We start from the raw sequence: 24,335 nt of genomic DNA, 5'->3' as shown, positions 1-24,335 counted from the left end.
TGATAGCAGCTGGCACGGGTTCTAGGAACCGTTATGTGTTTGTATGAACACGGACCGAATTAAGGTTGGTAAAAGAGATTAAATGCTTCAGGAAATTTTAAAAATAATAATAATAATAATAATAAAAAAAATTCTAGAAAATATGACATTATCTCTTCTAAATTTACGAACAAATCGGTAGTAAAAGTAAACAAACCGAGTTATCAACAGGGTGAAAAAGAAGTTCTACCTCAATTTTGATTGTACAAATGTATCTGAATGATATATGGTTTTTCGAGATATAAAGAAAACAAAATAATATTTTTTTTCTGGGAGCTTGAGCTATAAAACTAAACACTTTTATCTCGAAATAGGCGTTGGCGTATTTGCCAACATTTGTTGTAAAGTTTAGTAAGGGGATTTATATTTGAATTAAGATGAACTCGTGAAAAAAATAAATAAATTATAAAACAAAAATAAAATTAAAGTCTAGTCAAACAAGCATGTTATAGAAAAATGAGCAGGGACCTTGATGGTCGCCCTAATTCGTGAATTATGGATGTGTTTAAAAGATCACAAATCACAGTAAACTCTTGAATACTTCTACACCAAAACGAATTCCGTGTATTGATCACAGGGCCGGTTTAGGGCCTCCAAATAATAATAAAAATAATAATATTTATTTGAGAACAAAAGGGCCTCCAAAGCTATTCGCAAAATATCCGCATCGGGGAAATTTTACCTGTAGATTGTTGGCGATCCTATGGCCGCAAATGTTGAGCGATTTTGATGATTTTAGATTCATTGTGTTCATAATTTATTCTAGTTTCTTAATATTTCAAAATAAAGTTGACGTGTTCTACCGGGTTATCAGAAATCGGTTCCGAATGAGAAAAAGTCAAAACAATTTTGTTTTTAAAATATTGAGAACTTTTGACAGCTTGTACTATTTAAGTGTTTTATCGATTTTTGGAATTGTCAATGAAATTTTCCAACGATGTACATATAAATATGTTGAGGTTCAGTGTAAGTTTTGACTACAGTCTCGGATCTTCTAGTAGAGAAAAAAATCTTACTCAAAATAACGACATCAACAATTTTAAACTAGGCGGTAAAAAAAAAAAAATAATAAAATAAAAAAAATAAAAAATAAATAAATAAAAAAAAAAATAAAAAAAAATAAAAAAAAAAATAAAAAAATTAAAAATAAATTAATGAAAAAAATAAAATAAAAAAAGAACATAAAGGATGACTTTATACTACATTTCATGATAATAGAAATTCAATTAAATATATACCTTCGCGGTACAGAAGTCTTGAAGTAAACCAGCCTTCGTTCTAATAAGCGATGAATATCAGCCATTGAACAAGCCATAGCGCACATTCAGAAATTCCGATTTCACAAATTCTAATAATAAATATATAAAATTAACTTTTTCATTCCCGGATTTTTGGCACAGGCTGTGCGCAAACGAAAATGAACACTTAATCACGAGTAGTAATGTAAAATATCCGAACAGAGTACGAATGACTGCAATGGTTAAAATCCTCTATAAATAAAGGAAATTAGAGTTAGAATTAGAATCACGAGTATCTTACTCATCACTCAATAATTGATTTTAATAAACTTTTAATTCCGGAGTCTCTTAAAAAAAAAAAATAAATAAATAAATAAATAAAAGATAACCCCTGATTTATTTTATTTTATAAAATTAGCTCCAGCGGAAAGACAAAACATGTGAAATAAGTTTTGAAAAATTTGCCCAGAAAGATTTAAATATATTCAAGGAAAAAACACTCACACAATTAGACGAAAAAAAAGAATTTACGCATGGTGATCTGAGCATCATAGACATATTTAGCAGTTAGCGATTGATGATTTTTTTAACGGATTCAAACTCTATCTGATAGACTTAACTGAATTTATATTGTTTTAATATGGTAAAAAAAAAAAATAATAAATAAATAAAAAAAGTTATTGTATCTTTTTAGAAGTGATGCTTTATTATTTATAACCGAGTAACATCGGGAATAAAAAAAAAAATAAAATAATTTCAACAATCGATTTGCTCTGAAAAAAAAATCAAAATTAAAGAAACATAATCATTATCTTTTCGTCATTGTTATAATCTAAACGGTATTATTAGAAAAGCGAGTTTAAATTCTACAGGTTCTTCACCGTGATGATACGCTTACATGAGTGATACGCTCTGCATAATGTACATAATGGAAAAAAAAGAAAAAGGAAGATATTGAAGAACAGTTACGTTAAATAAGCGTGGATGAACAGATCCACTAGTGGCTAGTTTTTAGGCCGAGTGGAAGTCGATGGCACAGTAGGTACACACATCTCAGGAATTTAGTCCAATCGTGATTACAAGAATCACAAAATATATTATCCTGTAAGTCATGAGGTTGTCAGGTCGTCAGGTCAAATAGAAGGATTTTGTAATCAATACTACTAAAATACTAAAATGAGATTGGGAATCTCCAAATGATGGATTTCTGCAAACGACAGTTTTGCTAGCAGCTGCTGCTGTAAGTAGAATTTAGATCTCGTAGAAAAGAGGGGATGTGATACCGGGCTCCACTGTATCGATGTAGTGGATATACCATGGTCGAATGGGAGAACAACATTGATGACAGACGGGATAACAACAAGTGCAGGATTGGGTCATCAAGTAAAATAGTGAGGATCTTTGTGTAACTTATTTCTGGTAAGTCCGAAGTACCACACATTATATTAAAATAAAAATTGAATAAGTGTTATGGTATACAAATGTTGCATGATGCTCCGTTTGACGGTACTGGGGAATGGGGATGAGATACTATACTGGTGTACCCACTCTGGTTGTTATCAAATTCATCTTGAAATCTTATTGAGGATGCTGTAAAGAGCACGTGTACCATTACTCAATTGAACTCACACACTCACCAAAGGATAAATCTGTAAATTCGTTTTTGTATTTATTGTGGTTAGCGAACCATAGAATAATGATAAAAGGCAAACATAAGATTAGGCGTAATGCCAATAACCCTTTCGTGTTGTGTGAAGCATAAATGTGCGAGCATGTCTGGCAAATTTATTCTGTTCTAAGCTGGTTTCAAATGGCTTGCTTTTGGCTTGTAAAGGAAGGTTCAAAAAAGGTATACCATTTCATTACCTACGTTGGGTATTACACTTTTATCCAAACACCTCGTACGTGCTAGTTTTTTTTCAAGCGTTATAACATAACTGTAAACAAAGATAAATTACGCGGTCTCTATCGTATATTTTCGGCTATTTATTCAACTGATGAAAACTGTTCCTGGTGTGCGCAGTATTTGAGAAAAGAGCAATGTATCCATAGCAAACCACGGTATAGTAGTCGGTATCTAGTCTAGTTTCTAATTTCAGTTGGTACTGTGCTCGGAGGAAATAGAAAAATATTTTGGACAAATAGCCGGTCCCAGTCTTTGGAACGGCAAAGTTCTGTTAGAATCAAAGCTACAGCGAAACACGCACCCCTACCCTAATTAATAGCATGAGAAATAAACGAGCCAATATTTGGCTATCCTTCTAGGGACAGGAAGAAAGCGACGAACAATTTTGACGGCGAATAGAAAAGTTTGTGGTGACGAAACCAGTGCAAAATGTAAGTTAATTTCACACTTCAAGCATTTATATTAGGTGTATCTGTGCTGTAAAATGTCCCCTACAAGCGAACATTTGTTATTTTTAGCTGTTTTTAGAATTTACGTATCCATTAACAAGAAAAAAAGCAGTAGTCTTTCCTTAGCAGTTATCGATTTTTCGCTTCCCTCTTGGTCTTTGTGAGAGCATCACTTGGTTGTTGAGAACGAACAACATCGAAAAGAAGGAACTTGCAGAGTATTGCTTTTAGAAATGTCTGCAAGATATGCTTGACGGGGAATGAATTCATAAATATTTATAAATACTTACCTACGAGCTAGCGAATCGTTTGATGGTTTACCAGAAATGGCTTTTGGAAGTCTTCAACTGGAATGAAATTGTCCTGTAAAATAAGCTAAAACGTCGTTTATTAGTTTTACAGATTATAAAATGAATGGCTTTTTTTCTTTCCGTTTTTTACATACGAATCCCCATTTGTATAAGTCGTTTAACTCGGTCAAGAAAATTTTATACGTACTACTCGAAGCTCATTGGTTATCACCGGATAAAAGTTGTTATACAGTGAGCGAAATAAGAATAGAACCACTATGTGTTTTGCTTGTTAAAATATGAATGATTGAAAATCACCAAAATTTTCTTCTATAAATTGTTTTGAATTGTTTAACGGATAAATCAAGCATAAGTTTACTTTTTTTGGTCGTTGCAATTGGCGTTGAGGACCAAAACTATGGAAAAAGGGTGCGAAATAAGAATAGAACCACTTGTGTGTTTTCAATAAAAACAAGATTATTTCTAAAAAAGTACTGTGTAAAAGTGAATAATAATGCTTCTACGAATTATTTGAACAGTTTACTGTATTTTAAGGAGTTTTCTAGAATTTCAAAGATTTTCAAAGGTTTTAAAAGGGGGTTTCAAGAGATGCTCCTCTAGCGTTTAGGAATTTGATACTTGAGCTATAATACTTTATCAAACTGCTTTATTTCTTCATCATCATTCATAAGTATGATGCAAATTGACGAAACATAGATTTGATGCTGAATTTGAAGAAAAAAAACAGGCTTCAAATTCAAAAATACTAATGTTTTTGAATAGTCAAACGCTATTTCTCTAGTTTCAAGTCATAGATGGCAGCACTATCTTGCAATTAAACCGAGTTGATGCCCATTTTCGAATATCTGGGATTAATTCAGGTGTGCTGGATGATTTTGGTCAAGAAATAAGTACTTGGTACCGTGTGACCGCCTTGGTAATTCTAAGATCATAATATCAAAAAATAAGAATTTCATCATGAACCCATGAAAGTGAATTTCTTGGACCGATAATCAGAATAATTTTGTACTTTCCGATGGAGCTTGATGAACCAGATAAATAGCAGTATTATTGGTATGATTTGAAATTGAATCGGAAGTTGAGATGTGTAGGAATTTTGGCGGTGTTATATTCTTGTGTTGATTTTTTTTTTTGCAAATCCGGAAAATATTTCTGCAGCGTGAACTCCAACAAAACTGTGTTGGAAAACTACATCGAAATAATGAATATGGGCCTAAATAATCCTGAAAAATCAATATTGAGACTTAATTTGGTATTAAAGGCAAGATAGTGCTACCATCTATGACTTGAAACTGGAAAAAGTTATGTTTATTGAAAAAAAAATCTTAGTTTATGAATACCAACCTGTTTTTTCTGATTTAAAATAAACAGAAAATGTTTGATTCATCATTTCACGTCGTTTTAATGAAGAAAGTAAGTAGTTTGGTGAAGAATTACAGCTCAAATATCAAATTCCTTAGTTCTAGAAAAGCATCTCTTAAAACACTATTTTAAACCCTTTGAAAATCTTTGTTATTCTAGAAAACTTCTTAAAATGCAGTGAACTATTCATATAATTCGTAGAAGCATTATTATTCACTTTTACATAGTAAATTTTTAGAAATAATCTTGTTTTTGTAGAAAAAACACAAGTGGTTCTATTCTTATTTCGCACCCTTTTTCCAAAGTTTTGGTCCTCAACGCCAATTGCAACGTCCAAAAAAAGTAAACTTATGCTTGATTTATCCGTTAAACAATTCAAAACAATTTATAGAAGAAAATTTTGGTGATTTTCAATCATTCATATTTTAACAAGCAAAACACATAGTGGTGCTATTCTTATTTCGCTCACTGTAGGTTGAGCATTCATCGAAAAAGAAATACTAATCTCAATCTAATAATAGGATGTTGGATCATATCATCTACCAATATCCAATAAGAAATCTAGCTCAAACTAATAATAAAACTAGCTCAAACTAATAGCAGAAGTCAGCTATATTGTACCTTTCACAACATCCCAGAATCATGCATTTCAACCATATCATGGATAAATTATTGACGAAAAACTGGATTTTCGTGTTCCTCCCGAACAAAATGTCTCAAAAACCCATACAAACTTCAGGCTCGTTGAGCGACCCTCTCCCGTGATCCGATCTGGCCCAAACTTGGCATGATATCTTGTACTAGGCCTATGATTAATTTCAGCCTGCAGCGCATAACATTTTACAGGTTTCAAATTTCTCATACAAATTTGGGGCAGTCTATTGCACATGTTTTTATCTAGAAAAGCACAGATTTTTTCACTCATTTTTGGTACAGATTCTGTACGTGCAAATGACGGAATTTTTTAAATTTTGTACAGATTATTGGCATTTTGTGTAATGTAACACTGCGACTTTTAATAAACCATGCAAGGGATTCAGGTTGGGGTAGTACCTCTTCAAGTAAAACCAAGTGATTCTGACTTAATGAACTATTTATAACTAACTAAAAATAAATAAATAAATCTAAAACATAAATTATTCTGTATTTTTTGGAGAATGCAAATTGCTACAGATGTAGTGAATGAGCCCGCATTTTTCTTTTGAGCGATATGTTTGCTTGGTGTTCAAGTTAAAGCTACCTATTACTTACGGTCTCGAGTATTCGTATAATGATAACTGCCAACATTGTTCACTCAAGCACAACGTTGAGTACATATGTATTTTTTATGACCCTATTCGATTTTTTTTTATCTACTATTCTACAGAACTCCTAAACGAAGGCTTGAATCATTCGTTTCTATGTTATACTAATCTAAGTTGTTTTGTTTTCAACTTGCAGCACTTTATCCCGGGGGGTTAGTTGAGAAACAGAGATGCAATCTGCTATGACGGCGAGCTGCCATTATTGATAGTGAGAGCATTTCACATGCCTAACCTCACGTGCACTTGCAAACTGTGACGACCTAAGCGCTGGCCCTTCATCAATCAGCACAGCTGAAAGTTCAGCACCATAGGTTCTATCTTCGGCATTGTTACCATTTCCATCACACATCAATAGTGCTCGATAGTTCTCTACCTAGTTCGTATCAGTAGAAGCTCCGATGTTGTAACGATCATGCACAATCTCAGGAAATGTTCCCGTCGAAATTTGCTTCTATTGTTCGCAGTCGTCATCGGCTATTTACTGGTGGACTATGTGATCAACAGCCGCGACTACGTAGACAATCGGGAGAAAATGTAATAACATTATGAAACAGAAGTTTCTCTAACAACACTAAACTTCTTTTCCTAACTTCAGAAGCCTGATTGAAGAATCAATTAGGTCGTTGGCTAATCAAGGGGCCTGCAAAATGCCCAATCTGCCAGTGGAATCGCCGGAAATGCTTAGTTTTATGAAGGATGAACCGCCGATCGAATGTGGGGATGAAAATGACGATTGGGTTACGTGCCATGTGAGTATAATTTTTTTACCATTGTACCTTTATGATGTAAACGGAAGTAATTCATCCAATACCCAGGCAACCAAAAGTTCGGATAACATTCCTCTATCAGGTTTATTCAGCTTAATTGAGTGTGCTTATACGACTTGTTTCCAGCTCATTTTTTAAATAGTTAAACGAACATTGAAATTATCTGAAAGTACACATAAATTGGTGAACAATTTCTAACCAACTTCAAAAAGCACTTTTATGAGCAGAACAAAAATCGATAAAAATACTTTTGTCACCACTTTATGGTTGAATCGTCGATTTATTTGATTTGATTTGATTTTTACTTACTCACACTTCAATTAAAATGTTCTTATCAAGTCTCGAACTGAAACTCACCGCTCCAGCTACATACTGGTTGATTTGTATAAAAATAATGAGTGAGCAACGATTTTATTCAATATGATGATTTTTCTTCAAAAAGACGTTCTGGAACTTGATTTCTACTTTATTACAACTTTAACACTAAACGTACCGGAGGCGGTCAAATTACTGTTTTTGAACTTTAAATGATGATTATGTCCAATATAATTTATTTTACAGTACAGGACTATTTTTATTTTAAAAATGTATATTTTCATCATTATAATTTTTCTAAGTACCATCATGTCACCATCTACCGCCTAGTTAAGCGGTTTTTCAACTTCAAACATGTGTAATAAAAAAATGACGGCAGATTTTTATTCGCTTTCTTTTCCAATACATCTCAAAACTGCTCTACTTTCAATTAAAAATTTAGTGGAATGCGAAAAATGTGCGCTTTTCAAAATAATTAACTAAATTTTGAGGTGTTCAACTGGCCATATTACCGCCCACTCGACTTTTTTGGGTATCAATAAGGTTTTCTCAAGGAAAAACTATCTAACAACACGGAAACTGTTCTTTTTAGTATTTTCCATGTAACGAGCTGTCAAAAGCATTTTGAGGAACTTGAGAGAATACATTTTGTGAAATTTTTCCCGAAAATTTTTGACAAATTGTAACAAAGTGCGTTGACTGACAAAATGATGATTCCAGGCAAACAGCCTCAAGTAACCGGTTACTTTCAGCGATAAAACATCATTTTCTAACATAATCGAACTAAATTCTTCTTATAATTTACACATTTGACACAATACATGCGTTAAAAACAAAGAAATTGTGCGTGACCGGTCATTAGGAACCCACACTTTTTTTTAAACACCAATTACCGCCCATCACTAAACGCTTCAAAAAACAACAACTATTGAAAAAAATCGGAAATTTTTCGATGCAAATCTATTCTACGAAAATAAAACTATCGTTTCAAGTCGATTTTAGGTCAAATAGGTACTATCTTGAAAACAAAAACCGTTTTTGCCCTAGGAGTACAGTAATGCTTAGTTCGCTAACAGGCGTCGAATTCAACAATTTGACCGGAAACCAAAAACTATACATTTAATTTCTGGCTATAGTTGGCATAATTAAGTGATGTTTTTTCGGTGAAATGATCGAACAATGATGCCGACACAGAACACAGGTCTTATTTTTGGAGAAAACATCCCAGTTTTTTCAAAATACAAACAAAAGGGTGATTTTGGGCGGTAAATGGTGTCTGGGCGGTAGATGGTGACATGATGGTATCGTGGTTTTCGATTAACGCTATGATATCTTATCTTTTTATACCGCGAGCGGTCAAATGACGGCATACACTTATTTGCGAAAAATCTCTAGTTTCTCAACCAATTTCTGCAAAATTTATAGTTTTGGAAAGCTTATTATGTGACTCAAATATGATTATCAGTCAATCTTCAGCTTCAAACAAAATTTCAAAGTTATTCAAAGTTTTTTTTTTTTTTAAAAAAAGCTTCCAGAAAAAGGCTGTAAATCAGTTATTAAGTGCCCTGAAAAATTTCACTTAGTGCCTGATAGAGTGTCCCAAATCACCCACCCAAAATAATTTAGAAATTAAATTTACGGGATTTCTCACGTAAACTGTGCTTTTGATGCATCCCATCGATTCTACATGTGCTTTGTAGTAGTTACTGTACTCCCATATAAATGGCACATGAATTTCACGTAAAGTCCATGTGGATGGATTAGAATTATTTTTTCTGCTTTTCTCAAGCATGTGGTAGTAAATTCTTGTTGGAAAGGGAATTGTTGTCTGTCAGCTAACTTTTTTTTCCTTTGCAATGTGGTACAGGAAGCAGCAGCTTAAGAACATTCAGCATTGGAGGACGAGTATGATCCCAAGCTCGAGAAACACAAATCCGAGCGTCGAGTTCGTGGAGGTGAGCGTATTTATTTCCCCTTCGAAATTCTATTCAACTTAAGTTGTGGATTTTGTTGTTTTCAGCCTCGGATAAAACTCCTAGAAGTTCCACCGATTTCAACGGAAAACATACGGATGTGGCATTTTCGTCGCTAGCTGTCTAATATTCTGGAAAGCGGCAACAATCGAGGAGACGATTCCAGTCCGGAAAATTTCAAAGGTGTCGCAGATGCTCCAGCTCCAAGGAAATTACCGGAACCCGTTCCATTTTGTCTCTTAACGCAACTGGCAGATGATACATTTTGTGCTAATTTGTGGAAATAAATTTTATTTTCCATTAATTTTGTTGAATTTCATATTTATTAATAAAAATAAACAAAAATAAAAGGAAAACAATTAACAAAATCGACCCAAATTTCATTTTCATACCAAAAATATTTTCGGTAGCATTCATAAACACATTGCGTTGAGCATACTCAAAATTCACATAAAAGTCACCTACAACATTCATAAAGCATCAATTCCTATAGGAGCGCGTTTACATATTTATTTCGTAGCATCTACGTGAAAATCACTTGGATAAAAATCATGTTGTTTTTCACGTAGCCGCTACGTGCAGATTATTTTGGGTGCCCGACATTTGAAAAAGCTCTGCGCTGCAGTCTTAAATTGATCCTATAGGCTTAGTACAAGATCTCATGCCAAATTAGGGCCAGATCGGATCACGGGAAGGGGTCACTTTTGTCCGGGAGGAACATGAAAATCCAGTTTTTCATGAATAAACTAAAACGATTTTTCTTAAAACCTAAACTATGACAAATATTCCATCCGAAGAATGCATTTCGATTCGAGTTAAGATAAAAAAAAGTTAATAAGCTTCAAAAAATAGCTATCTTTTAAGGGTGATATTCATCACTATTAGTGAAAGACACTGCTTCGAACATTTTGACGCAGCATTAACAGTGATGAATATCACCCTTAAAAAGTTACCCTTATTTCGAAGTCTAATAACTTTTTTATTATAACTCGAATTGAAATGCAGTCTTCGGGTGAAATATTTGTCATAGTTTAGGCTTTAGGAAAACCCGTTTTCAAAAGAAACCTGCCGAAGGGGACTAAAGTTATAAATGAAAAACTGGATTTTCATTTTCTTCTCGATCAAAATGTCTCAAAAGCCCATACAAACTTTAGGCTTGTTGAGCGACCCCTTCCCATGATCCGATCTGGCCCAAATTTGGCATAAGACCTTGTACTAGGCTTGGGATCAATTTTAGCCTGCAGCGCATATCATTTCACAAGCTTGAAATTTCCCATACAAATTTGGGTCAGTCTAGTACCTAAGTAAGCTGAATGTAGAAGCTATATGTTGCACATATATTTTTTTTTAAGATAATGGCTACAAAAAATGTAAAAATGTGGTTTCAAACTCGTCCTTTTCAATCAATCAACCGCCAAATCTGTTCCAGCCACAGTAGAAATTTTTAAAAAGGGGATAGGAGAGTTGACATAGTTTGTCGCATTTTGGCATCTTTAGACTTTTTCAATACAAACACATAATTTATGACGAATTTTCAAAGATTGCCGTTTTTCGATCTGTATTTTCTGAGATAAATTGGTCGGGATTCGACCAGACCGAACTGAACGCCAATTTGAAAAAAAAAAAATGGAGTTATCTATTGCAGCGGATGCGAAACATGATAAACTACCTATCCAATGCAAATCAGAACATTTTTGCTATTTTTTTATAATTTTACTAGAAAATTTCAATGTCGCAGACAGTGGAAATGGCAAAAATACGTTGCGCCAAAGTGAACTAAGAGCCACTTTAGGGGTAAAGATAAAAAGCATGTTTTGGTGATGAAAACTGATTTTGATCGAAATAATCTTATGTGTTTTGGATTTTTCGATTAAAAACAGTTCTTCGGCTAGTCAATAACTAGGGGAGATGAGGGCATAACGAGCACCCAGGGCATAATGAGCACTACGCTTTTCTACGAAAGTACGTATTTTATTAAATAAATTTTCATGAGGATTTGTTTCGTACTTCCTATAGTATTAATTTTTCACAAAAAAAGGAATCACCTTATCATCTTTACAGAGATATTTAAAAAAAACTAGCTTGGTTCTCAAGTTACGAAAATATTATAATTTTTGAGCACCACGAAATAAGCTCTTATGATCTTAAAATAACCTTGATCTATAATGTACGCACTGCAACATGATGTACACATTGTTTCTTAATTTTTACCATCATAACATTTTTGATTTTTCACTTTTATCAATTTTAAAACACGTTTTTACTTAAATTTGTTGACTAGGGGCATATAGAGCACCATATTATCGAGGCATAATGAGCATTTTCTGCCGTAGAATCTAGCAGCGAATTAAAATTGATTTATAGCGCCACACCTTGACTAGTTTTCATCCGACGATTTAGCCTATTGGTAAGGTGTCGGAGAGGTAATCAAAAGACTAGAGTTAGATTTCTGTTCGAGGTGATTTTTTTCCATTCACAATTCATGATCGATTTTTTTATTGTTACATTATACGGCTAGTAGCATCATCCTCCGAACAAAGCACTTAATGTACGAGCGTGCGTGAATTGTTTGTATTCTACAAACAGACCTAGATTATTTTGTTATTGCTTTGTTTGATGAATCTACGACTCACCTGACTTCATCGAATTGAATTCGCTGCCAGATTCCCCGGCAAAAACTCACATCTTGCTCTGATTAATGGTGCTCATACTGCCTCAGGGGGGGTTCTCATTATGCCTCCACAGTGGCTGGTTTTCAGCTTTTGGCAAATTTTTTTAAAATGCATTTTTTAACGTTTTCATCTAGTTTTTCACGTTTCAGCCCGTTAGGGAAAAGGCTTTTCAAGTGTCTGAACACGAAACAATAATGTAACCTCCATATTATAGCTATTTTCTATGGTTAAATAAGTGTTTTCCTTAAGGTGATCATTATGCCCCCATCCCCCCTAATATCTGAAAAAATGTAATGATAAAAAAGGTTCCCGTGGCTAAAAACTTCATGTTGCAGATTGTAAGCGTTTGTTAAAATCTCATTCAGCCAGACTGAACTAAATCCCTGGAATTTTGTTTTCCAATTTACTTAAGGGATGTTAGGATTTTTAACATTTAACGATAAAAGATGCTTTAATTTTTGTCTAACTGTCGTTCAGAACGGAACCGGTAAGTAAAAATCACAGATATTCCGCATTTCAAAAGTGCGAAATTTGTATGGCTTGGTTCACTCTGACTCAACTAAAAAAAACATTTTTCAAGCATCAGCCATTATGATACTCGTTGGGTGCTGCTCGTGAAGCGCCTATAAATAGGCTCCTACGTTCGGAACAAATTGTGTAGTCTAATGATAGTGCATGGCTATTTTTTAAACATTTTAGTTCGACCAAAGTGAACTGGGTGCAAACAAATTGCTATCAAAGTTCAGTTTTCTACTTTTTGTAATCAAAAATCAACCAGTACAGCCTCGAAGGCTTATAAGAGTCTAAATGTGATGGAAAAATTGTTCAATGAGTTATCTAATGAAATGGTATCAATTGGTAGGGCTGTGAACTTTGAACTCGATTTTCTCGAAATCAAGTTTATGGCGTTCAGTTCGGGCTGATCGGATCCCGACCAATTCAGCTTTGAATTTTGAGTATATTAACGTAAGGTTTTGGCAATAAAACTATATGCACCAGAAAGGCAATTTCAGACCAGTTTTCTAGTGATGAAACTTTACAAAAATTAACTTAAGCTTATCTAGGCGCTAAGTGAATGTTTTTTAATGTCTAAAATATATTATTGTAGCTGGAAATCATATTTGAGTCACGTTATAAGCTTTCCAAAACTCTAAATTTTGTAGAAATCGGTTAAGAAACAAGAAAGCTCGCGGAATAAATAGGTATAAAGTATCGGTATGTTTAACCCTTCGTTTCATAAAGTAACAAATTTGCAACAATTAATTAAAGCTGTTGTAACTTTTGCAGAAAACCAAATATTCAACTTTTTTCTTCAGGGCAATAATATTTCTAACTTCAAGATTACGTTGAATAAAAAAAATGACTTTCTGCGTATACATGTAGAAACTAGACCCATTTGAATCTGAAAAATATGAAATATTTAAAAAGGCTTATTTTTCAGAGTTTTGACATAGTCCAATTCACACTGCGAAATAAAATTTTGTCTGAAAAAAATATTTTCGCATTTTCAGTAATGCAATTAACACAATTGAATACAATTTGAAGATTTTTTTGATTTTTTGTCTGATATAACGGTCTTTAATTAATTGTTGCAAATTTGCAACATCATGCAACGGTAGCACCTTTAGTTAGGTCTATGGGCTACAAAGTGTCTTTCTAATGTTTCATCGTTTAAACAGTATATATGTTTCCTGATGAAAGTATTATCATTTTTAATGTTATATTATCATGTTGTCGAGATATTTTTGAAATAATGCAGATGAATAAGCCTCTAACTGAACAAAATGGCTGACAACTGTAAAAATATTGGGGAAAACCAAGAACAAATTCTTTTGGCTAGATCATCAACCATGCGTCACATTTAGTACAAATTTGTGACTTTTAAGTAGTTAAAGTGTTTATATTAATAATTTAGCATCTTTAATTTTTCAAATGCAACCAACGATGATTTTAAAAATAATTTTATGATCCCCGGAAAAGATTGTATTTGTTCGTAGAAAATATTTTCAAATTTTTAGAAACGTTTTTTTCTGCTCACTACTTGAGAATGTTATACCCTAGTTTGAAACATTTGTGGGAGCCGTGGACTGTAATTTGCTCTCGAAATGGGGGGATGAACCGAAAGTCCGAAAACGCAATAAACCGGGGAAGGTTGGAGATACAATAATTCACTTTACGTATAACTTAACTAAAACTGTATTTCTCTATTTTAAAACTATTTACAACTATTTACAGATGATTTATTGTTCTTAAATTTCATTTAGAATTGGTGGAATAATGTTCTCTTCACTTAAGGGCGCAACGACTTTACGCAAGGACGACTTGATTCAAACTGAATTCAAAACTGGCGACTCATTCATTCACACACAGCTTGTGTACGCAACGCAAAATGCTTCCCTTTCTCGCAACATCCAATGCAATTGTTGTTGTAAAAATGCCGGCCGGCATTTGTCGGCTGTCGTTATGTACATGTGTGGCCTTGAATGAACGAAGTTCATACATAAAGGAACCGGCAAAAGAAACATCCTTTCGTGGTGACGCAAATTGCGTTGCGCTGTTGCCGAATTTTCGAGCTGGCGCGAACAACATTAGTCCCATAATGTTCTTCAAATACTTTTTTAAACCCATTTTTAATGTATTTTATCCATCAGTTTTTTTATAATTAAGGAATAATAAAAATATTTTGTTTTTTGTTTTTTAGTGTAGGTGTTTGAAGAACAAAACGCAATTTGTTTCTTCAACAATTTGTATTTCCTGATTTTCAAGTTGCTTGATTCTTTGAATCTAAGTATACCATGCATAAAAATCATTTTTTCATTACAATTTTTAAGGTTTTATAATTCAAACATTGTTGTCAGCCGAGAATGAACTTGTTTCTAGATTGCTGTATATTGCGCTAAAAAACTATGAGCACAAAGAATACCATTAAACTTTTCACAAAAAACGAAGTTAGTGAAGCGGAACTGAATACAAGTCCAAAGCTTGAATTTCATTGTCAAAATATTGATTTTGACAAGGTTATTTTTTCAAAAAAAGTTGTATTGGAAAGACGTGTCAGCTTTCCATATGGCACCTTCAAGCAAACGTAATGAATATTATCGCATATCTACGACCCCTCCACCCCCCCCCCCCCCCCCCCCAGGCGCTGGTGTGAGTCTGGTTTTGGTATGCTAGGCGTAATGGGTTCGATTACAGGTATCGGCAGGAAACTCATAAATAAGAATGTTCTATCAGTTTTCCAGGTCAGCTAAATATACACGGATACCGGAATTCATATAGTAAATTAACAGATCAAACGAAGCCATTTGGTTCGGATATAGTGTAAGCTGCATTGGAAATTTGTCGAACTAATTGATCTAAATAATGCATGTAAGCACATACTTTGGCAGAAACTTAGGTGAATCCATGCACCCATGGTGGATAACCAACATACTTAGGTACTAACCCCAGCTAAATTGTGTCCAGACACTAGGTTTACGAAGTTCTTGAGCTTTAACTACGATTAGTGCTGGATAAATTAGGAATAAGCATTTTTTTCTAGCTGTCTTGTATGAGGAACGAAAAGGTATAAACCATTTCATGTTGTTGCAAATTGGCAACAATTAATATTTTGGCTAAATCCTCGAAATATGAGAAAATAATATTTTTTCATTATTTTTCCCTTCATGTACTCATCATTGCGCACTATTGGAAATTTTTTCAAGAAAAAATAAAAAATCATGAAATGAAGGGTTAATGGTAATGTTATTAACCAGTTTCTCCGGAACTTAACATGTATTCACATTGTCGTCTCCCTATTAACTATGTGTTTGTTATGCAAACGTGGATTGAAGTTGTAAATAAGTAAAATTGAGCCTTTTAATCTACTTCAAAGTTCCCATATTGCGAAGTTGCTATAGAACGTCCGCTGGAACTCATTAAAAAGTTTCAAGTTTACAAAAGAGTTGTGTAGTAGTACTGTGTACAGCTGTTCTCCAGAGCAGCTGTAACCGACACATCAGCTTGATATCCTATTTTTTCTCGGGATTTTCATTCTTTAGGATGATTCATCCCTTAACCAGCTTCCCTTAACCTAGTCAGAGGTCGAATAACAATCAAACTTTCTTCACGTCGCTAGATGTGTTACTGGTAGCGTCTTCGTTTATAGCACTGGCAGAGTGGCAAAATATTTCTTACGAAATAAACAAAATCGTCACTGGGGACTCGCCCTCATGCTTACCCCCAACACTGACAACTTCTACGGGGTGCAACCGGCTGCTTGAGGGGCAAAACTGGTGGACTTTTGTATGACCTCTCCTAATAAACGAAAACGCTTATGATTGTACAGAAAGTATACTAATGCAAAGGTACTATCAATTAAGAACTTCTATACACGCAGATACTACAAGTACAACGGAGACTTTTCACGAACTATTAAGTTGGTCAAAAAGACTTAGCTAAGCATGGCTATTTGATGTTGAAAAAAGGAGAAATACGTAAGAAGTAGATTTAAAAACAAGAAAGTTATTGCGGCTGCAAATATTTTGGACGGATTAAAGTTAACAAAAAACATCGCTTATAAAATTTAAGCAGGGTCATAACATGCACAAATGTATTGCTCACAGTTTTTGTTCACTTTTATGTTCGTTCGGAGGTCGAAATAATGCAATACTCTTTACTTTAACGTGTGCTGCCTTTCTTTTTTTATCTTGTCTTTGAAAATATTTCGGAAAGGGACGTAACGGTTTTCATCGTCAATTATATAACAGGAGATCAATATCCTCTTGACCTCTTATCGTTTATCAATAAAATAATCTAAATTCAATAAAATCAACTAAACTTTTCCCCAGAAATCAACCTGCACCATCAAGCCAGAAGTGGTTAAGGTTCGCGGTAAGATAACCTGTGATTTCTCCGATATCTCACGAGTCGACGATAACAAATTAGCTTACGGACCGCCCGTTCGAACAAGTCACAGCTATAAGCTTGAGAAAAGTGATTTTGCCCGGGCCCGATGCTGGACCGAATCAAGATTTCGGTGGAATGGAGTAGTTATTGGTATCCGGGAGGATAATAATATTCGCAGCCGTACCAGTTGGAATAAGGAAAATACACTGAACGTTTTGATGATCGGTTACGATTCGCTCAGTAGAAATGCATTCATCAGAAAATTACCAAAGGCGTATAAATATTTGACAAAATATTTAAAAGCAGATGTTCTTCAGGGATATAATATTATAGGTGACGGTACACCGCAAGCATTGATTCCGTTGCTAACGGGGTTTACGGAACTAGAGCTGCCGGAAACGCGTAGGAGAATGAAGAATTCCGAATTTGTCAATGTATACCCCATGGTTTGGAATGAATACGAAAAATATGGATATGTGACGGCATTCAACGAAGATGTTCCGCACATCGGTACCTTTTCATACCGATTGAATGGATTCGATGCTCAACCAACTGATCATTACATGCGCACATATTATCTCGCAATAGAAAGTCAACTTAGCTATTACAAACGTTTATGCGTAGGGGCACAGCCTCGGCACAAGATTATGCTCGACTATACTAAAGAATTTATGTTAAGTTATACCGCAAATCCACGATTCGTTTTTAGCTTTCATGGCGAATTATCTCACGATTCTATCAATCTAGTCGGAGTAGCCGATACCGATATCGCCAACTGGCTGGTGGAGCTAAAACAGTCAGGAGTATTGAACAACACAATCCTCATCATGATGTCCGATCACGGTAATCGGTTTGCCGAGGTGCGCAACACTCTGCAAGGCAAGCAGGAGGAACGGTTACCGTTTTTCGCTTTCGCTTTTCCCGAATGGTTCAAGCGTCAATACGCAGAACAGTACAATCAATTTCAAACCAATTTAAATCGGCTTGTGACTCCATTTGACGTACATGAAACGCTTCAGGATATTTTGAGTATGCTTCATCGAATAGATTTTAGATATTTTAAAATTAATTTTCTACCTTATTTCAGATCTGCAGAATCTCAAAACGAAGCAACGACCTGCACATACCCGGGCACTTTCGCTTTTTGAGGAAATTCCTCAAAACCGCTCCTGTGCAGATGCCTACATTGAACCGCATTGGTGCGCTTGTTTGAATTGGGAAACGATTCAGGATCACTCGTCCGAGGAAGTGTTTCGCTCGGCCATGGCAGTGGTAGAATTCATCAATAAATATACCGAAAGGCATCGAGGAATATGTGCTTCACTAACGCTGGATACGATAGAATGGGCCGCGAAGTTGTCTCCTCATGACGATCTAGTCAAATTCAAACAGAACAAAGATACTGATGGATTTCTGGGCGATTTCAGTTCAACCGGAACTAAAATTGCGCACGACATGTACCAAGTCAAAATAGTGACTATTCCCGGAAAGGCTATATATGAGGGCAGTGTGCTTCACGACATTGCCAAAAATCAGTACCGTGTCAAGCTGAGCGATATCTCGCGCATTAACAAATACGGATCGCAGGCGAACTGTATCTACGAGAAAGATCCAGAAATGAGAAAGTACTGCTATTGTAAGAATCAAGAGTAACAACTGAATTTTGTTCCTTTAACGGTCACATGGATGTGTGTGGTTTTGAAAGCCTAAAACAACATTTAGACGAATAGTTTAAGTGAGTAAAATGGTATTATTCATTCGAAACAGAAGATGAAAACAAGAATCTCAAAGAGACATAATTTTTGTATTATATTTTTGGTTATTAATAGAAACTATTATCAAAACTTATAGAAGCCACAATTTAAATAAATACAAATATTTGTGAAAATATTTTAGATGTGCAAGAGAAATGTAATATTTTTGAGAGCCATGAATATTATTAGTTCTTGTAAAATGTATACTTTAGTAACTGCTCAGTTGCAAGCAAATCGATAAAGTGGGTATTATTGACCCAAACAAATGTAGCTCGTAGATTTTTTTATTGTCAAGAAAATGTTACCCAAAGGTTTTTCATACATAACATAAAATGTTACGCTTATTATTTATTATTCGAATTGGTTCAAAAGAAGAATCTTTGAAGAATTGTTTTTTTTTTAAGATTTCGACATGAAATCAGACAGTTCATTTTTCGTTTGTCCTATGAATATCACAGCTGCTTCATCAAGATCTGAAATATGTATGTTTGATTTTTTTTAATTGCATATGTAATAAAAATCTGAAAAGCTACCTTCTCATCTTTTCTTTATCTTAATAAGTTTAACCGAAACTTCCTGAGTAAGTATTGAATTTCATCAATAGCAGGTAGACTTAGTTAGGGATAGACATACTAAGGAAGTCTGAAAACATCCTGATTGATTTAAATTTTGGAAAAGAGAAGCATACGATCAGAGATAACTCGATTAAAAAGTAACTCTCGACTGCAGCCACGGACGGAATGGAATGACACGATTTTACTTTTAACTCTTGAAAAGATTCAGACCTTTAATTCAAATTGCACTGCTTCAAAATTTAATAAAAATTCTTTGAGTAATGTATGTACACCTATTTATCAGAAAACCAGCAATGGGACAGAAGACTGAGTCGATTTGGGTTCATTTTTGGATTTCTCAAATCCTGTGGTCTAAAAAGCTTCGTTTGGTTCAAAAGTCATGCATGATTTTTTGCAGAATTTTTAAGTAACGTTTACATGAGTATATTTGAACTTTAAGGATTGTATGGGAAAATTTAATATTTTGTACTAACAAAATCAACATCTTTTTTATTTCTTCTGTGAAACCAAGCCAGCTTATGGTTTCTGTGCCAATTTATACATTCTCTTAAGGATATTTTCCGCTGAACAAGTTGGTTGAAGACCGAAACTTCGTATCTTATTAGGCAAAAAAGTTATTAGCTGTTTCACAGGACAGGGGTATGTCTTTTAGAATTGAAAAACAATAAATTAAATTGACATCACTGCTGATGCCTCGCGAAGTATTGCATGAAAAGTAGTCATGCAATACCTCGCTACGCACCCAGCAGTGATGTCAATTTAATTTATAGTTTTAATGCCAAAAGGCATACCCCTGTTAAACAGTTAATAACTTGTTTGCCTAAGGGGGCATCCATTTGTTACGTAACGCTCCTAGGGGGGAGGGGGAGTAAGCTCGAGCTTTACGAATTTTGACATAGGGGAGGGGGTGGAGGTATGCTCATCGCGTAACGATTTTTTCTTTGAAAATTTTTGAGTCGCAGTCCGGGGCGTAGAGGATAGCCTTGAAGTCTTCTAAGCCAGAGGGCATGAGATCGAATCCGAGTCACCGGCATATATAGAACATTTTCTGTGGGTTGGTAGTTTCAGCATTTGCAAGATGCCAGCCATCATATCTCGCGTGAGCTTTCATTACGTCGAATGAAACAGAAACACCGAACCGAGAAAAACGCTTCTGAAATTTAAAGAGTGTTTTTCAAATCCTATTTTTATTCCTGCGCCGATAACCCTTCCAAAAATACGCAATATTAATGTAAACTAATTGTTTCAGATATTCCACATTATGAATTTAATTTTTTGCAATTTTTAGAGCTATTTTTTAATCATATAGGAACATACGACATATTCAAACATAAATCGTTCATACGTCTGAACACATTCGTCGTTTGGAGGGGAAATTTGTTTCATTCGTCTCTTTTCTTTCGTCCTTTGATTCGTTCAACTTGCACTTACGCCCAAATGTTTCTGATGCAAATACTATGGGAAATTTTCAATTTTCTCGGCGTAGTGGCTGTTTAATAAGTGAAATATCTAGTGTAGCGAAAAATTGGTGAGAAAATGCATAATGAAATGTGTGAATTTGGTGCGCCATTGGTCAAACTAGCTTGCTGCTGCTGATCAACTTTCTGTTGCCGACCAGCTGGAGGGGAAATTTGTCTCATTCGTCCTTTGATTCGTTCAACTTGCACTTACGCCCAAATGTTTCTGAGGCAGTTATCGGTAAATAAAATTTTCAATTTTCTCGGCATAGTGAATGTTAACTTGGTGAGTTGTCGAGTGTAGCGGTAAATTTATTAGTGAATGCGTAATAAAAGTGTGAATCGGGTGATTGGGTGACTAACAGCAGCAGGCTGCTGCCGATCAGCCTGCTGCTGTTAGTTGTTAGGTTTGCTGCTTGAGTATCGATTTAAAAACGCTTGAAAAAAAAAAGAATCTGAAATAATGTTCATTGCCAGGTTGATATTCTGATAACCTCTATCTTTATACACTTGTTTGCTCATGGAATCCATAGCGAATGTGCTAGGTTTTTCTTCCTCTGCACATTCGCCGTTTGGAAGAAGGGACGTAAGCAACATTGAAATTGGCAATCAAGGTATTGTTTCATTCTTCATTTTGAAAGTCTTAAATTTTATATGTTAAAAGGGTTTAAATTGATTGTTTTATCAATCACATAGGTAGATAATGTTATAATGAAGCTTTTTTAGTGAATATCTAAGTTTTTCAAATTTTGTTTCATTCGACGTAATGAAAGCTCACGCGAGATATCTTCGAAAGTTGTACGCTTAGAGTTAAGAAAAGGAATCTCTTCGAGGAAACATCAAGTTTCATTGTATGTGATTGTGTTCGTTTCAAAAACATGATTTTAGCTGCTTTGTATCTATTCCTCTTATAAATATTCTAAGAGAGACTTCTTAAGATCGGTATTGAAAATTGCAAATTAAAATTAACCCATTGCAACTTAGGGTACGGCATTTGAAGGTGATTTGACATCTACAATAAAAATCGATGCATCACCCAAAAAATCAATTTACGAACACGCTGTATAAGAAGCGATCTGGACAGATATGGATTTATTATGCTGTATGTGATTTGAAGGACATTAAAAAATATTATGTTAAAACTCTTTCCAACCATCGAACATTAAAATTGAAAAATATGAGAGTAGGGGGGGGGGGGGGGGGTATTTATCAACGTTACGTAATTTTCAGAAAGGGATGCGGGGGTCAAATTTGAGCCAGATCGGATCACGGGAAGAGTCGCTCAACGAGCCTAAAGTTTGTATGGGATTTTGAGACATTTTATTCGGGAGGAACATAAAAATCCAGTTTTTCATGAATAACTTTGGTCCCTTTCGGCCGATTTCTTTTGAAAACGGTTTTTCTTAAAGCCTAAACTCAAGACTGCATTTAGATTCGAGTAAAGATAAAAAAGTTATTAAGCTTAAAAAATGAGCGCCCAAACGGTTTGAGTAAAATCGGTCAGAATCGAAATATCCAATCCGGGGTGGAGATGGTTTTTATTTGTTGCTGTTGCTGTTTTCGCCAGCAATCGTTTGTGTTCGCGTGAAATATGTTTGTATCGTGTGTGGGCGAGCATAGAATGAAACAATCGTCGTGTAATCATCGAATTTGTACAGACCATTTTTGTAGTCTATGGCTATACACGATGCAAATCGTGTTCACAGCGACAAAATTGCGATTTCTTTCCGATGTCAGTATAGGTATGTGCATGATGCCTCTAGATATGGTGGTCTTACTTTGGCAAAAAGTAGACGAGGGTTGGATGCGGAGGAGGAGCCGAAATTTGACAGCTGGCTGTTCGGCTGGCTGCTGGCTGGCTGGGATGCCAGGTACTCTTATTTTTTGTAAAACACGAAGTTTTGCCAATCATCAAGATATTGCTTAGACAAAGATTTCGCCTTGATTTTTGCAAAAAATAATTCATAGAATCGAAACAAAATCTTCCGGCTGAGCTCCGGGCTGGTAAGCAAAGCTGGAAGAAGTTGGACCTATAAACGACGGTGCCAGCTTTGTCGGTAGCGGTGAGTAACATTAATTTTGCATTACTTATGACAAATTTATGCTTATTCGATACTTTTTTCTTTCAAGAGCTATCTAGAAGCAGCAGAAAGTCATCGAATCGGATGGTAACATGGCGAGGCGTTACATTCCATCGTCCGAGAAGCGGCTGGCCCTCCTGCAGGAACATCCGATCTTCATCGAGATGAAAAAGCTGCTTCAGGAGGACCCCCGTCTGTTGCCATCGCTGCTCCAGAAGATCCAATCGAGTAATCCGGATCTGATGGGTAGCATTTGGGAAAACCAGATGAAGTTTTTGGCACTTTTGAATGAGGAAACCGATGAGCTGAAATAGTAAAATAGGCGCAACGTTAGGCGCCTGAGCAGCATGACGATAAGTCCGATGAGTGGGTTGGGGCATCAGTTCGATCCACTGCCGACTGTTGATTGTCCGGAATGGATTGAGCTCCTGAAGGATTCTGCAGGTGATGCTGTCCAATTGCTAGTCATCCTCAAGTGCAGCAAAGCTCCAGCTCAGCGCTGCTCGTGGGTGGTGGTGAAGGTACATTAACTGAATATGTTAATATTAAAAAGGCTTAAGCAGTATTTACATGATGCAACAGTTATTTGAAAATAAACTTTCGAATCATAAAATCGTTTATCATTTAATCATGAAAATTATCAATAGCAGAATTTATAGCATTCCTTTAGCAGAACCGATTTACTTTTATTTTCATCCAACACTTTTCGATTAAAGGGAAACAAAATAGCTCTTTGGATAAGGTAACAAGAATAAGGAACAAGCAACATCCGGTTTAGGGTTTTGGTTGTTTGTTCCACCCTTTAAGATCCTTTCTATCATAACGGTCAATGAAAAGTTTTTCTTTTTCGGAACATACGGATAGACCGAACGGTATTGTAATTTCATTAAAAAAAAGTGTTTAGAATACAAATTAATTCATTGAATATACTCATATCGTCATATCATTGCTTTTCTCCGAAAACTCAATTTAAACATAATAAAATAAACTAAACCCCAGTACGGTTTTAAATCTTTTGATCATTCGTTTACGATTGGCTTGTGCACATACACACACTTTTTTGCCATCTGATTTTTTATCTCCAACACCTGGCATCCCTGGACCCCTTTTTTCGTAAACACTACAGCCAGCTGTCAAAACTTTTTTCAATATGGCGGAATGGCGATTTGGCATATGAGATCACCATATCTAGAGGCATCATGGGTATGTGTGTAAAATTTAGAGTAAAAAATAAACAGGGTTGCT

At 35.1% G+C, this 24,335-nt stretch overlaps 1 protein-coding gene across 4 annotated transcripts; it reads left to right on the top strand.

Moving 5' to 3' along the window:
- Positions 1 to 2,595: 2,595 nt before the first annotated feature.
- On the top strand, positions 2,596 to 19,509 carry LOC129759308 (uncharacterized). 4 transcript variants are annotated; one of them, XM_055756711.1, is made up of 6 exons: positions 2,998 to 3,126; positions 3,377 to 3,614; positions 6,746 to 7,143; positions 7,205 to 7,358; positions 17,166 to 18,252; positions 18,311 to 19,509. In XM_055756711.1, exons 3-6 carry the CDS (start codon positions 7,022 to 7,024, stop codon positions 18,874 to 18,876), a joined length of 1,929 nt encoding a protein of 642 aa, XP_055612686.1. In that variant the 5' UTR covers positions 2,998 to 3,126; positions 3,377 to 3,614; positions 6,746 to 7,021; the 3' UTR covers positions 18,877 to 19,509. The 4 variants fall into 4 exon arrangements, with proteins under 4 accessions (XP_055612687.1, XP_055612686.1, XP_055612688.1 ...); XM_055756712.1 differs by lacking the exons at positions 2,998 to 3,126; positions 3,377 to 3,614 and adding an exon at positions 2,596 to 2,696; XM_055756713.1 differs by lacking the exon at positions 3,377 to 3,614 and having other exon boundaries at positions 3,108 to 3,126.
- The last annotated feature ends 4,826 nt before the right edge of the window (positions 19,510 to 24,335 follow it).

Source organism: Uranotaenia lowii, unplaced genomic scaffold (genome assembly GCF_029784155.1).
Source record: "Uranotaenia lowii strain MFRU-FL unplaced genomic scaffold, ASM2978415v1 HiC_scaffold_138, whole genome shotgun sequence".
Classification (NCBI taxonomy): Eukaryota; Metazoa; Arthropoda; class Insecta; order Diptera; family Culicidae; genus Uranotaenia; species Uranotaenia lowii.
The sequence above is the reverse complement of the archived record's forward strand: the minus strand, read 5'-3'. Positions and strand labels throughout refer to the sequence as shown.